The sequence below is a fragment of the Gorilla gorilla genome, chromosome 5, assembly GCF_029281585.2.
Source record: "Gorilla gorilla gorilla isolate KB3781 chromosome 5, NHGRI_mGorGor1-v2.1_pri, whole genome shotgun sequence".
Classification (NCBI taxonomy): domain Eukaryota; kingdom Metazoa; phylum Chordata; class Mammalia; order Primates; family Hominidae; genus Gorilla; species Gorilla gorilla.
The window spans coordinates 157,397,812-157,410,859 of record NC_073229.2 but is presented as its reverse complement, the minus strand read 5'-3'; the positions used below and the strand labels follow the sequence as shown (position 1 = coordinate 157,410,859).

Genomic DNA, 13,048 nt, shown 5'->3' with positions numbered 1-13,048 from the left:
TACTCTGTTGAGCCAGTGGTGTGTCCTTCTTAGCCTTTTTTGGGCCACAGATTCCCTTCACAAATATGATGAAAACTACAGATTGTCTCTTGACTCCCCAAAAATGCAACTCACAATTTTACATTGAAATTCTGAGAGTTCATGGACCCCCATGAATATTTCCAGAGAATCCATAGATCCTTGAGAATACTGATTACTGTATAATATAAACACAGTAAATTTCAATTGTTCTATTTTTCTCTGAAATACACTTCATAGTTTTTGTCCCATTATTTTATCCCATTCTATTTCTTCTTGTCTATACCTCTTTATGGTTTGCCAGTGGTTAGGCCAAGACTGATTTAGTCAAATGTTCTAAGATCTGCAAAAAACCATTCTAAGTAAAAGGCAGGGAATTATCTCAGTGTATAAGATAAGTTATTATCTTTTTTCCTCACACTTGTATAACCCATGTTAGGAAAGTCCTCTTTAGGTATGAACACAGCACATATAATTTTTTTTTTAAATTTCTTAGTATATTTAGAAATTCCAAACCATAGAAAAGTTAAAGTTTCTGAATTTAGATAATAGTTTAGAAGATTTACTTATATGCAATTCCTTTCTTAAAAAATGTTTTCCCTATTCTATAGAAAACTGAATTAACCTGGTGGTTTTTGTAACTTTTTGTGAGATACTACATTATCAGACTAAATCTGATTCAGCCAAGGGCTTTTAAACCAGTGAATATGATTTCTTTCTAGTCTGTGATATTCTTATACATATGTTTATAGATAATCAGCTCCATTTGAAGGCAAAATGAAAACCCGATTGATAACAGGGGAAACACACAGGACAAAATTTTTCCCCATGATGAACAAGGCAATTTGATTCTAAATCAAATACATTGATTGCCAAGAAGTCCTAACAATGTCATCCTACAGTGCTGTAATTTTAACTTTGGTCTATACTAAATATAACTTTAACTTTGGTTTGATTATAATTGACCTTATTACATTATATTTGATTGGACAAGCCTTATTCTGCAATATTCAGGAAGTACTCCAAAGAGATGCATGCCCATGATCAACCATCCCTTTTTACCTACTTAGGGATTGAGTAGCTATGAGTTCTGTTGTGTTGTCAGATGCCACCAGTGCCCCCTGAATAACAGATATTTAAAGCCATTGAAAGCGCCAGGTATCATCAAGCAGGAGCTTGACAATATGAATGAGAATTTAAGGAGATTGCTCCCAGTAAAGTTGTGGAATAATTGATGAACAAAGGAGAAGGGAGAAAGAGCATGACTGAACTGCAACTGCTGTGAGATCATATAATTCCACCTGCTTATTCCATAAATGAAAACGTGAAGTAACTGATTAGTCTTAGATTAGGACTAAAGACATAATTTAGGAAGGAGTTTAGTCATATGAGATTTAAGAAACCTGATTCTAGACTTGAATTTGCCACTAATATTGTGCAAGATAGCTTTTCTGTGTCACAGTTGACATAAACATTAAATGAGAATATTGGGTTAGGATTCCATGATGCTAATCTCTAACTAGGCTGTTTTAATTCCCAGGCTAATACTATTGCTTCTGAACATTTATATTCTAAATATGAACGTAGTAAATGGTGGTCTTTATCATCAAGTTAACATCAGGAAGTCCTGGCTATTACAATAATCATTATTCAATCAATATTAACAATTATGGGACAGATAATATGACATGTACTTTAAAATATATTAGATTTAATTTGTTTTGGTTTAAAGTTATCTAGCGAATTTTACTTGTTTCTTAACAATAGAATTTTTTTTATTTTTAAAAATATATTAAGCACTTACAGAGTATCACCCACACTTCTGGATTCTAGAGATATTCAGAAGTATGTAGAAAAGGATTCTGTGTCCTTTTGGCAGAGAGAATTGGTACTATTTCAATACAAGTTAAAGATAATCTCAGAGTGTGATCATTCCTTTTAAAAAAATAAAACTGACTTTTATAGATAATATTGGGTGAAGTGGCTGAGGGATGGGAAGATGTTGCTGTAGATTGGATAGTCACCTCTAACAAGGAGAAATTCAAGCTAAGGAACACATTATGAGAACCCATCAGTCTGCTAAGATGCACAGAGATAGTAAGAGGTGAAGCTAGCTGTACTTCCTGGGTCAAATGGGGACTTGGAGAACTTTACTGTCTAGCAAGAGGATTGTAAAACTCACCAGTCAGCACTCTAGCTAGGATTGTAAAATGCACCAATCAGCACTCTGTATCTAGCAAGGGGATTGTAAAATGTACCAATCAGTGCTCTGTAAAAATGCACCAATCAGCACTCTGTAGCTAGCAAGAGGATTGTAAAATGCACCAATCAGCACTCTGTAAAAACACACCAATCAGCACTCTGTAGCTAGGATTGTAAAATGCACCAATCAGCGCTCTGTAGCTAGCAAGAGGATTGTAAAATGCACCAACCAGCGCTCTGTAAAACACACCAATCAGCAAGATTCTAAAAGTAGCCAATCACGGGGAGGATTGAAACAAGGACACTCTGATAGGACAGAAACGGAACATGGGAAGGGCCAATAAGGGAATAAAAGCTGGGCGCCCCAGCCTGCAGTGGCCACTCCAGCCTGCAGTGGCAACCCACTCTGGTCCCCTTCCACGCTGTGGAAGCTTTGTTCTTTTGCTCTTCACAATAAACCTTGCTACCGCTCACTCTTTGGGTTCACGCCATCTTTAAGGGCTGTAACACTCAACGTGAAGGACTGCGGCTTCATTCTTGAAGTCAGCGAGACCACAAACCCACTGGAAGGAACCAACTCTGGAGACAATAGGAAGGTTCAAAGTTTACACGATGGGAATGAGCTTCCCCTTCAAGGAACAGAAAGGCTAATGTGGCATGATATGGGATTAAGGCAGAGGTATAAGCCAGGGCCAGCCTGGAGGGTAAGTCAAAAGTGTCCACTAAGATACTATCCATCTGTAATAACTATAAGCTTTTAAATATTTAATATGAGTGTATTCAAGAGACATTTTTGCTTAAAACCCAAACTGACTAAACTGACTATAAATACTTCCACTTTCTATGGGGTGTGAGTGTGGAGACAGTGGTGTATGTGCACGTGTGTGTGTGTGTTGAAGCACAGATATTTCTCAAGAGTGCAGTAAAATTTTTTTACACCCCTTGAAGAGACTGGCAAAAGACAGACAATTGGGAAGTCCTGAAGTAGATATTTAAAAATACACTTAGTGAGTCTTTACATGTGCCTTGGCAATGCAGAGCTGAGTTTGGATTCCATTAAAGAAAGTGAGATTCTCTTATAAAGGATAAGAGGAAGTCTATTCCATTTGATGTGGGCACCGACATACCTTAAAGTCTAGAAATATCCAATATTGAAAATTGTGTTACTGTTCTGTAAACTGCTTTAGTCTCGCCAAACTTTCAGTAAAGTCAGCTATAAGAAAAATACTTTTTGTGAGCAGATTTGCTTTTTTGAGGGAATGAAGGAAAAGGGCTGAGTTCTATGCTTGATTTCATGCAGGGCAGAGAGAATGAAACTGATACAGGAATAAGACTTGGAATCCTGTGAAATGTGAAACTTGAAGCCAGAAGAGACCACAGGAATATAAGTCCCCTAGGAACGCACAGAAATCTTAAGAATTACATGGGATGGGTGGCTTGAGCTGTCATGTAAGTTGTATAAGTGTTTATGCATTTGTGCGTTCATTTCCAGTGTCTCATCTCTGTGAAGACTCACAAAGAAAAAGAAAGTAATTGGAAGGGGAAAGAGGCGGGGGAAACAGCGAGAGAGAGGGGGGAAAGAGCGAGAGAGAGAGAGGAGAGAGAGAGAGAGGAGACTTTTTTCTTCGAAACTAAAAGTATCCATGATGCCAAAACACCCAATCAAGTTGGCAAGGGGGAAAGCAAGTTAATTTAGCTCTTTAATTATTTAATACAGGGTGGTCAAAATAATTGGCCAACTGGCTAAGGTTTTTTACTTCTGAACCACTTGCTTTGGCATAATATAGACACAGCTCAAAAATAAATATTTAAAAGTAGAGCTACATTCACTTTATTCCAAATTCTGAGGAAATTTCATGAACATGTTTTTAGTTTTATCAGAGTGAGAATTCATGTGAATAACTTGTCCTGTTTGCTCTGGGACTCTGGAGTTTAAGTGGGTCAGGGTTTTGAAGTGTTGAAAGATATTATAAAGCACTTACAAGTATTCAGCTAGTCAGACTGCTCAATTAGCTGAACATTTATAACCTCAAAATTTTGACAGAGCATGATTCATGGAGGAATGACCCCTTGGACAACAGATGGCTTTATTGTAGGTATGCTTGAAAGAAAACACACAAAAGCGATAGGATTTGGAGGAAAGAAAAATGGAACATTTAGAGAAAATAAAATTGAACTGAGGGGTATGGATTGTACTCTTAAAAAAAGGAAATTGTTGAAAAAATTCACTGATATATTTCTAACGATGGGATGCCCTTTTTAATTTTCACTTAAGAATATTCAAGACATATATCTATGGGACATGCCACAAAACCAAAATAGACCATAACTAATATCATTAGGTGCAACCCATACTCAACTCATTTTACAAATCTAAATTAAGTATTTTAAAAAAATAACAGGTATTGGAAAGTAAGAACCAAAATGCCAACTAAATCCAGAACATTTTTTTTTTTGTCTCCTCCCTACCTCTCCCCTGTAGCTAGGGCTGCTTATATTCTAGAGAGTATTCTGAAAAAGTATTCTGGAGAAACTAATTCAAAAGTATATTTTAGAATAACATTGTTGCCACCAAAATATGTCAAATTTTAATTTAAAAAGTTTTATCAAGGGGATACACAAGGGGTAACAAAAGGCACCCTGTGAAATATGAAGAATGGGTACTATCATCCATGGGGCCTGAAACATCTGTAGTAGAGAAAATATGTCATGCCAGAGGGCTGCCAGCAAGTAACTTTCCTTTTCTCCCGAGTCCCACAGCCCCGAGGAAGTGAATTGGGGCCACTGGGCACCCAGGATCAGCTCAGGTGTCCAGCAATTGGGAGCCTGACCTCTAAGAGGTCTGGCGGGTCCCAGGCGGAGGAGAGTATGCCTCTCTGTGGTTCAGGAGAGTCAGGGGCCCTCTCTGTGGGTTATCAGCTTTTCTAAGCCGACTACTCCTATTTCATAGTTGAAACAACCAGACTTACAGAGCAGTAAAGGGACTTGAACCTGGCCACACTGAGTTAGCCATAGGTGCAAACAGAACACAGTCCTTTAAATCCTGCCATCATTACCTCTTCACAACTACTATCTGCTTATTAAAGGCACAATGAAGTAGTCTTCCTGCTTATCAACTTTTTAAAAGTAAGTATGAAAAAATTAATAATAAAAAAACAGGAAAGAAGCAAAAACAAATTAGGTTATACTTTCCCCCTCTGTACTTACGTGGTCATTTATTTCTCCTTTAACTCCATTAAGTAAGAAGCCATTTTTATAGTGTAGAATATTAATTCTCTATTAAGTATTTTTTACAAATGTACACATACACTTTAACATTCTTGCATTTACTTGGTTCCCATTACAACTCTGTAGAGCTGATTATTGTTATTATTATTATCTGCACTTTATAGATTAAGAACCTGAAGCTCAAAGAAAATAATTTATCAAAAGTCAAACTGCTGATACAGACTACAGTCAATGTTTAAATATAGAACTTCTGGCTCTAAATTACATTTCCTTTCCTTTCATTATGCACTTATAACTCGAATGAATCTAAATAAATGTTTTCCTACCAATTTATTATAAAACCTGCTGCCACCCCAATAGGGACACATACTAAAAGTATAATTCTTGATTAATTTTTAGAAAGGACTTATAAAAGTTTATCAGTGTTGCAGAGATCATTCTTTACACATGCAAAAGCCTTTTTTTCCCCCTTTTCAGTGTTCATAATTTGAATGATCTGGTAAATCCAAAAAAGAAGCCCAACTTCAACATCTTAGATGTTTACTATTATTTCCTCAAACCTCTCCCCTCTTGTATATATATTCTTTTTCTTTTTATAATTTGAAGACTCAGAAAACCCTTTAAGAAATGTAATCATTACAAATAAAACTGAATTAAAAGAGGAAAAACCTCAGGAGCAAGAGAGAAAAATCTAACAATGATTCTAGTTTGTTTTTATTACAGTGGTTTAGTCCAGAACAAAAGTGAAATATTGTATTCTGTGGCTGCACATATCATTTATACAAACAAGAAAGCAAAAATTGGCTTTGTCTATAAATATTGTCCACGAATGAACTCTTAGTTAAGAAGAAAAACAAAATAAATGCGACATACATTATTACTGATAGAAAATACATTGCAGAACACAGTTAATCTAGTAAGTGCGTAATAGTCCACAAATTACTTACAAGGACAATTTAAGCCCTATCAAGGCTTCTGTGGTCTGCTTCTACGTGAGATACTCATTGTCACTGCATAGACTTTTTTGCCCTTCTGCTAAATGCAGCATGATTTTCTTGCCAAAACTGAAGGTAAGTTATTCTTATCAAATATCAGAATTGTCATAATTATGATTTTTAGGATCATCCAAATTAATTACAACTTCAAGTATTGACACAGACTAAAATAGCAAGAGCTACTGGTGATCTAAAACCACTCACAGCATGTCCCAGAGAGTCCTTGGCCAGGAGCACATGTAGTTTAAAAAAAAGCACATAACCCTTTAGGCCCAGCAGGCAATTAAGACCTTGGTAGAGATGTCAGCCATAAGTAGGAAAAGACCTTTCAATTGTTTACATATAATTTTCCTTTAGTTAGCGAGAAATGATTTTAATTTTTCCCCTTCTTTTCTCAAACAGGACCATATGGGATCAAGTTTAGTGGGCAGCTGCTTCATTAAAGAGAGAGAGGAAGAGACAGAGACAGAGAGAAAGGTAGTCATTTCTGTCTATCAGCCTGTGATTCTTACAGAGATGGGATGAGTGTCTATTCACTTACTAATCTTTAAGAATTTCTAAGGAACATTGATAGGGGCTGGACAGAACATGTAAAATAAGAAGACATTTCAGACATATATGGCAAACTAATTTTAAAAATGAAGCCTGGTGTCCTGAGTTACTGATGCCTGGGTGGTCGAAGTGAGATCCTCTACAGTTATTTGGTTGTCGTGTTGCTTGTCAAATAACTATACATAGGGCTTTTGATCAATATTGATTTTAAAATGGTATAGTCAAAAGAATGTATTTAAGTTAAACAATTTTGAAAGTGTTCTGAAATATTTGAATAGAATTGACTATGGAATAATTGCAACTGCTATCTAATCACTAATAGCAATGTAGAGTTACAGTATCTTTGGGGCATGGTTTGAAAAAACCTTCACAAAAGTATATGCCTTTCATTTTTTATTCTGTGGAATTGATGGAATAATCCCATCGATATTCCATCAAATGTATTTTATTCCATAGGATAAAATACATTTCAATAATTCCATGGAATAGAATACATTTTCATTCTGCTGAAATTTTAATTTTACTTCTATATTCGAGAATATCAGCTTCTAGAGGAAAAAACATTCTGTGTCTTTCTAAATACATTAACTCTTTAACATAAAGAGTGTTTTTAGGTCTTCCAATTATGAACAGTGACTTGGACACCTTTACACATTCAAAAGTAGAATTAAAAAACAAATTACCTTTCAGAGTTTAATTTATTTGTATTTATTCATTTAAAAAATGTTAACTTGAAATTTACACATGGGAATTTCCAAATGAGGTAGCAGGCATTTGATACTCCTCTAGCACTTTTCACATTATGCTAACAAGAAGAAAGATTGACACAAAACAAAAAAATAATGATTCACAGTTTTGTTTTCATTTATCCTGACATTGTTATTTAAGACAAAGTACCTCAACTTTCTTAAAATCCAAATGTATGGTATAAGAGCCCAACAGAACCCTCAGGCTTCCACATATGGCTTTAATTCAAATAAGAAATTTCACAAGCCGGATATAGGTAACTATCCCCTCAAATTTCTCCAAATTCCCTGATTCACTGTATGAAGATAATTCACAGACACACACACACACACACACACACACACACACAAACACACACTGAGCCAAACTAAACAAAACAAAAAATCCAAAAAAACCCCAAACAGGCTCGGCATGGTGGCTCACACCTGTAATCCTAGCACTTTGGGAGGCTAAGGTGGAAGGATTGCTTTAGCCCAAGAGTGCAGGACCAGCCTGGGCGACATAGTGGAACCTTGTCTCTACAAAAGTTAATTTTGAAAATTAGCTAGGCATGGTGATGCACACCTGTGGTCGCAGCTACTGGCTGAGGCAGGAGGCTTAATTGACTCCGGGAGGTCAAGGCTGCACTGAGTCACAATTACACCACTGCAATCTAGCCTAAGTGAGAGAGTGCGACCCTGTCAAACAAACCAAAACGAAAACCAAAACAAAATCCCCCAAACAAACCAAGAACAAAAACAGAAAACCTGGGTAGATTATGTCCGTATTTACATGGAAAAGTTTCTGCTAATAGGATTCCTCCCTGATCTAAATAGGATGGAATGAAGAATTCAATTAATTCAGTCATCTGGGCAGGAAAGCAAGCTCTCAAGAACTGAATGAGGATGTGCAGATTTTGTAGGGAACAGTCATGGGTTTCTCTGCCAACTTTCTCCCATCTTCAGATTGAGTCACTTTGGGGGAGTGGGAAAGCACCGCAGAAGAACCCAATCTAGAAGTGAGGCAGAGATGGGCTAGGCTTGAAAAACTTATATCCCAAGAGAGTCTCTGTGTTTTTCAACACGACAAGCTCCAGCACCACCCCCAAGCTTGTGTTACCTTGTGAGGGTCCCAGCTGCCAGGTGATTTTGTGAAGACGAGGCCTACTGGCTCAGGCATCCTCTTCTCTCAAGCTCCTTAAAGAGATTCCTGGCTTCTGGCTCCTTTCTGCCATCAGCTGCTTCTATTTGGGAGATATTTTCCTTAGTCCTGAAGCTGTTAACCAAATAAGTCTTGACTGTGCTATACCCACTGCATAAGTGAAATCAGGGAATCATAGGGTTATTTAGTACCAGAGTGTTGGGCAACACTGTCATTTTACAAAGGGCTGTAGCAATGGCTTCCTTTTAGCTAGCCTCTATGATTTATTATTATAAATTCCTCCAATTGAAGTCCATGCTATATGCCAGAAGGACTTTGCCAAAATGAAATATTTCCTAACTTTTTTATTTCCTTTCTGATTTTAAATTTTTTGCAGCTCCTCATTACCTATATTGATAGGAATGATTCCAAACACAGCACACAGTCCAAAAACATGACAGAATACTCTTTATCTTCAACATATGAGAGTTGCTATTTCCCAAATATCTCCCAAAGAAGGTCTACTAGCATGGGAGTCTTTTCCTCAAACCACCACAACTCATTTTTGCAGGTACAGATGAAGCTGAATATTTCCAGTCAGTACAGGAAGAGCCTGATTCTGGGGTGAAGAGGAAAAAAATGCTGAAAAGTGGGAAGAACTACTGAGGCTGAGATGAGAGGACTGCTTGCAGCCAGGAGTTTGAGGCCAGCCTTGGCAACATAGTGAGACTCTGTCTCTACAAAAAATAAAATATAAATAAAATAAAAATATTAGCCAGGAGCAGTGGCATGTGCCTGTAGTCCCAGTTACTCGGGAGGCTGAGGCAGGAGGATGGCTTGAGCTCATGAGCTCCAGGAATTCGAGGCTGCATTGAGCCGTGATTGTGCCACTGCACTCTAGCCTGGGGGACAAAGAGAAAGCCTGTCTTAAAAAAAAAAAAGTCGGGTGGAGGTGGGGAAGAACCATGGGAATGGGGAAGAAAAGACAAGGCAAGATTTATCTGCCAATTCTGTGGAGATGGCCTAGCTGGTGCCCACCAATGAGGATAACTGGGGCAGCAATGGGAAGGATAAGGCAGAATGTGCTTCCCACAGGGCCGGCTTCCTGGGCAAGCATCTTCTGTGCAGGTGCACAGCTCCCCACACTTAGTATAATGCTTTGTGTCTCCATCTTGAAATTCTCAAGACTTTTATTTTTGAACTTATGTTTTATAAATGAAGTCTTATGAGACAATTGAACATGCACATTAGAGCAGAGATATGCTCAATATGCAGGTACACTGCTCCTTGCCACCCATGAACAAGAATTCCAGTGGGTTCACAATGCATGAGAGTTCAGTGAGACTCTTGAGTACAAGGTAAGCACATCATGGCTATACTCAGGTAAGCACGTTATGTCTAGACTCAATAGCCCTAAGATGGCATAATTTTGCTTAGAATCAGAACATGTCTTGAATGCAGAAAGAAGGCAAGGATGTTCTAAAAAACACAATTGGTAAAGAACTCTTCCATATATTTTCTTACTTGTGTTTCCTCCCTGTGTTAACCAAGTGCTTATACTAAAAATGCTGACCTAGAAGAAACGGGAAAGATGGGGGAACCCATAGGTTCTTTTCTTTCTAGTGATTCCTTAGTACCATTGGTAAGCTGAGGGTAGAAGGTGTTGGTAAGAATGTATGCATATCAACAAGTGAAATAAAAAAATAGTGTTCGTGGTGTATGTGTTAGTTTTTTGAAGCACTCCCACTGTTGTGGTAAGAATGAAATACACTGACATGTAAGAGCTATGAAATACAAACTGTGTAATTTCAGTGATTCTGCATGTGAGTTAAATACTTTTACATTTGCATTTAAAACTTGCATTGCACCCTATAAAGATTAATGGCAAAATTCATGTTAATAATTTCAATTTTTAACTTTACTTAGAACAACACTAAATCACAAACACCAAGGTAAGTTTAGAGAGAGAATACAGAAGAAAGAAAAAGCTCTATATTTTAGTCCTTTTAATGGCACTTTCTCCTGCTTTTTGAGCAAGGGATCCTGCATTTTCATTCTGTGCTGGGCCCCACAAATTAAGTAGCTGGCCCTGCCACTTCTTTATCTTTCACTCCCGTTTTGGATTCCACAGTTGGTTTGCTTTTGCTATTCAAACCCCAAGTACAAGACTACTTGATGGATTCTTCTCTACCCTGTGGCTTGACACATTAGAGCTAGAGTCATTTCAGGTATAGACTCAATGCACGCTTTCTTTCATGATTGGGACATAGGCAGGATCGTGGCTGGAGACAGCCAAAAAAGTGGTTCAACCCTGGAAAAAACTCTCCTAATTTATCATCTTTTCAACAATTTTTAAAGGTAATATATTCACATGACAGTTGTTAGAACCATGGGGAAAAGTTGCTCAAGGACCCCGTATGAAACCCTAAATTGAAATTTCAACATTCAGAATGTGAGATGTGTGGATGAGTGCACCTTTTTGAGTACAGAGGTGCCAGCACCCCACCACAGCAGCCAGTATGGAGTAAACACACTGAAGAACACTTGAGAAAGAAATCCTGAGCCTCCCTCTTGGTCCCACGAGGGGCAGATATCACTATGAAAATACTGCTCTCCCCACTTTGCTGTCTTTTAATTCTGTTTTTACTGATAGCAAAATCAAAGGAAAAGTAGGTAAAATAACAGAGTTATGCAGATACAACGGTAAGAGGAAAAAAGTATCCTTTCCTTTCAAATTCAGAACCTGGCTGGGCACAGTGGCTCACGTCTGTAATCCCAGCATTTTGGGAGGCAGAGGAAGGGAGGATTGCTTGAGCCCAGGAGCTCTGGACCAGCCTGAGCAACATAGTGAGATCCCCATCTCTACAAACAAATTTAAAAATTAGCTGGGTATGGTGGCATGCACCTCTAGTCCCAGCTGCTTGGGATGCTGAGGCAGGAGGATCGTTTGAACCCAGGAGGTTGAGGCTGCAGTGAGCCATGACAACCATGCCACTGCACTCCAGCCGGGGCAACAGAGTGAGACACTGTCTCAAAAAAATAATAAATTTAGAACTTTTTGTTTTTGGTAAAAACCTCAAGAGACTGGATGTGCAAGTTGTGTGGGAGGACTTCGGTGGAATTGTTTTGCCAGGGGAGAAAAGAGGGGATAAAGAAGGTAGGGGAATAGAGAGGGAGTAGAGAATCAGCTGCTGCATTGGGTTAGATTTTAAAAGAAAGTCTTTTTTTTTTTTTTTTTTTTTTGAGACAAAGTCTTGCTGTGTAGCCCAGGCTGATGTGCAGTGACGTGATCTTGGCTCACCTCAACCTCCGCCTCCTGGGTTCAAGCAAATGTTGTCTTTAACCTTTCAGAGGGTAGGAAAAATAGCTCATGTCTCATCCAATATTCTCTGTCTTCCTGATAACTTTTAGCTCTTCAGGTTGACTTCTTTCTGGATACAGAATCAGTTTGCTTCGTTCCCTTGGTTCCACTCCAAAGGAAAGAACTAACTCCAGTGACTCCAATTTTACCATCTAGCATTTTGTCCAGCAAGTGGACTCTTTGGAAAGATGAGAAAAGAGAAATGTCAATAACAATATGTGGCAAAGGCAGAGAGCATTTCCACTATGAAGGGAAAGCCTGTTTCCTGGCCACCCTTAATGGCCTATTTCTTTCACCCTAAGTGTAAAACACCAGGGCTTTCCTCACACCTGACCCCTGATGCTGCCAGCGCCAGAGAATCGAGTCTCGCTTCCAATTTAAGTTCCACATTTCAATAATATGTCTCAGTCATTCTTTCAGTGTGTGGACCTTTTTTTCTTTAAAATTATGCTAATGACATATTGCTAATATAAAATATCTGCTGCATTTTATAAGTTTCTAGGTTTAATCTGTAATTTTCATCATACCATAAGTGGGAAAAAAAGTTTTCTTGTGCTGCCTTTGTATTTTGGGCCCTAACACAGAGTGTCTCATGCTTGAGAACCTTATTTTCTGGACTGAGCTACTAGAGGTCAAGTGTCTTATGGAGATGAATCATTTTGACTCCAAGTGGAAATCATAGGCAATTGCTCACAATACCTGCTTTATGTTGATTCATGGTATAGCAGCCTTCAAGCCTCGGGGGCCTCACCTGCCCCTGTGTCATGAAGAAGCCATTTGTGGTTTTTGATCACGTGTGATCCTCCTCTGTGCCTACAGCTTTCTT

General features: G+C 38.2%; 1 protein-coding gene across 1 annotated transcript in view; it reads left to right on the top strand.

Moving 5' to 3' along the window:
• Nucleotides 1-10,576, top strand: part of LOC109027270 (uncharacterized) — a 32,018-nt gene extending 21,442 nt beyond the window's left edge. Inside the window, exons 2-4 of the mRNA XM_055391617.1 lie at nt 2,589-2,924; nt 6,846-6,920; nt 9,433-10,576. Of these exons, the coding sequence (XP_055247592.1) occupies nt 2,589-2,924; nt 6,846-6,920; nt 9,433-9,489 (468 nt within the window). The 3' untranslated portion in view covers nt 9,490-10,576. The remainder of the gene's footprint in view (nt 1-2,588; nt 2,925-6,845; nt 6,921-9,432) is intronic.
• Nucleotides 10,577-13,048: the final 2,472 nt, after the last annotated feature.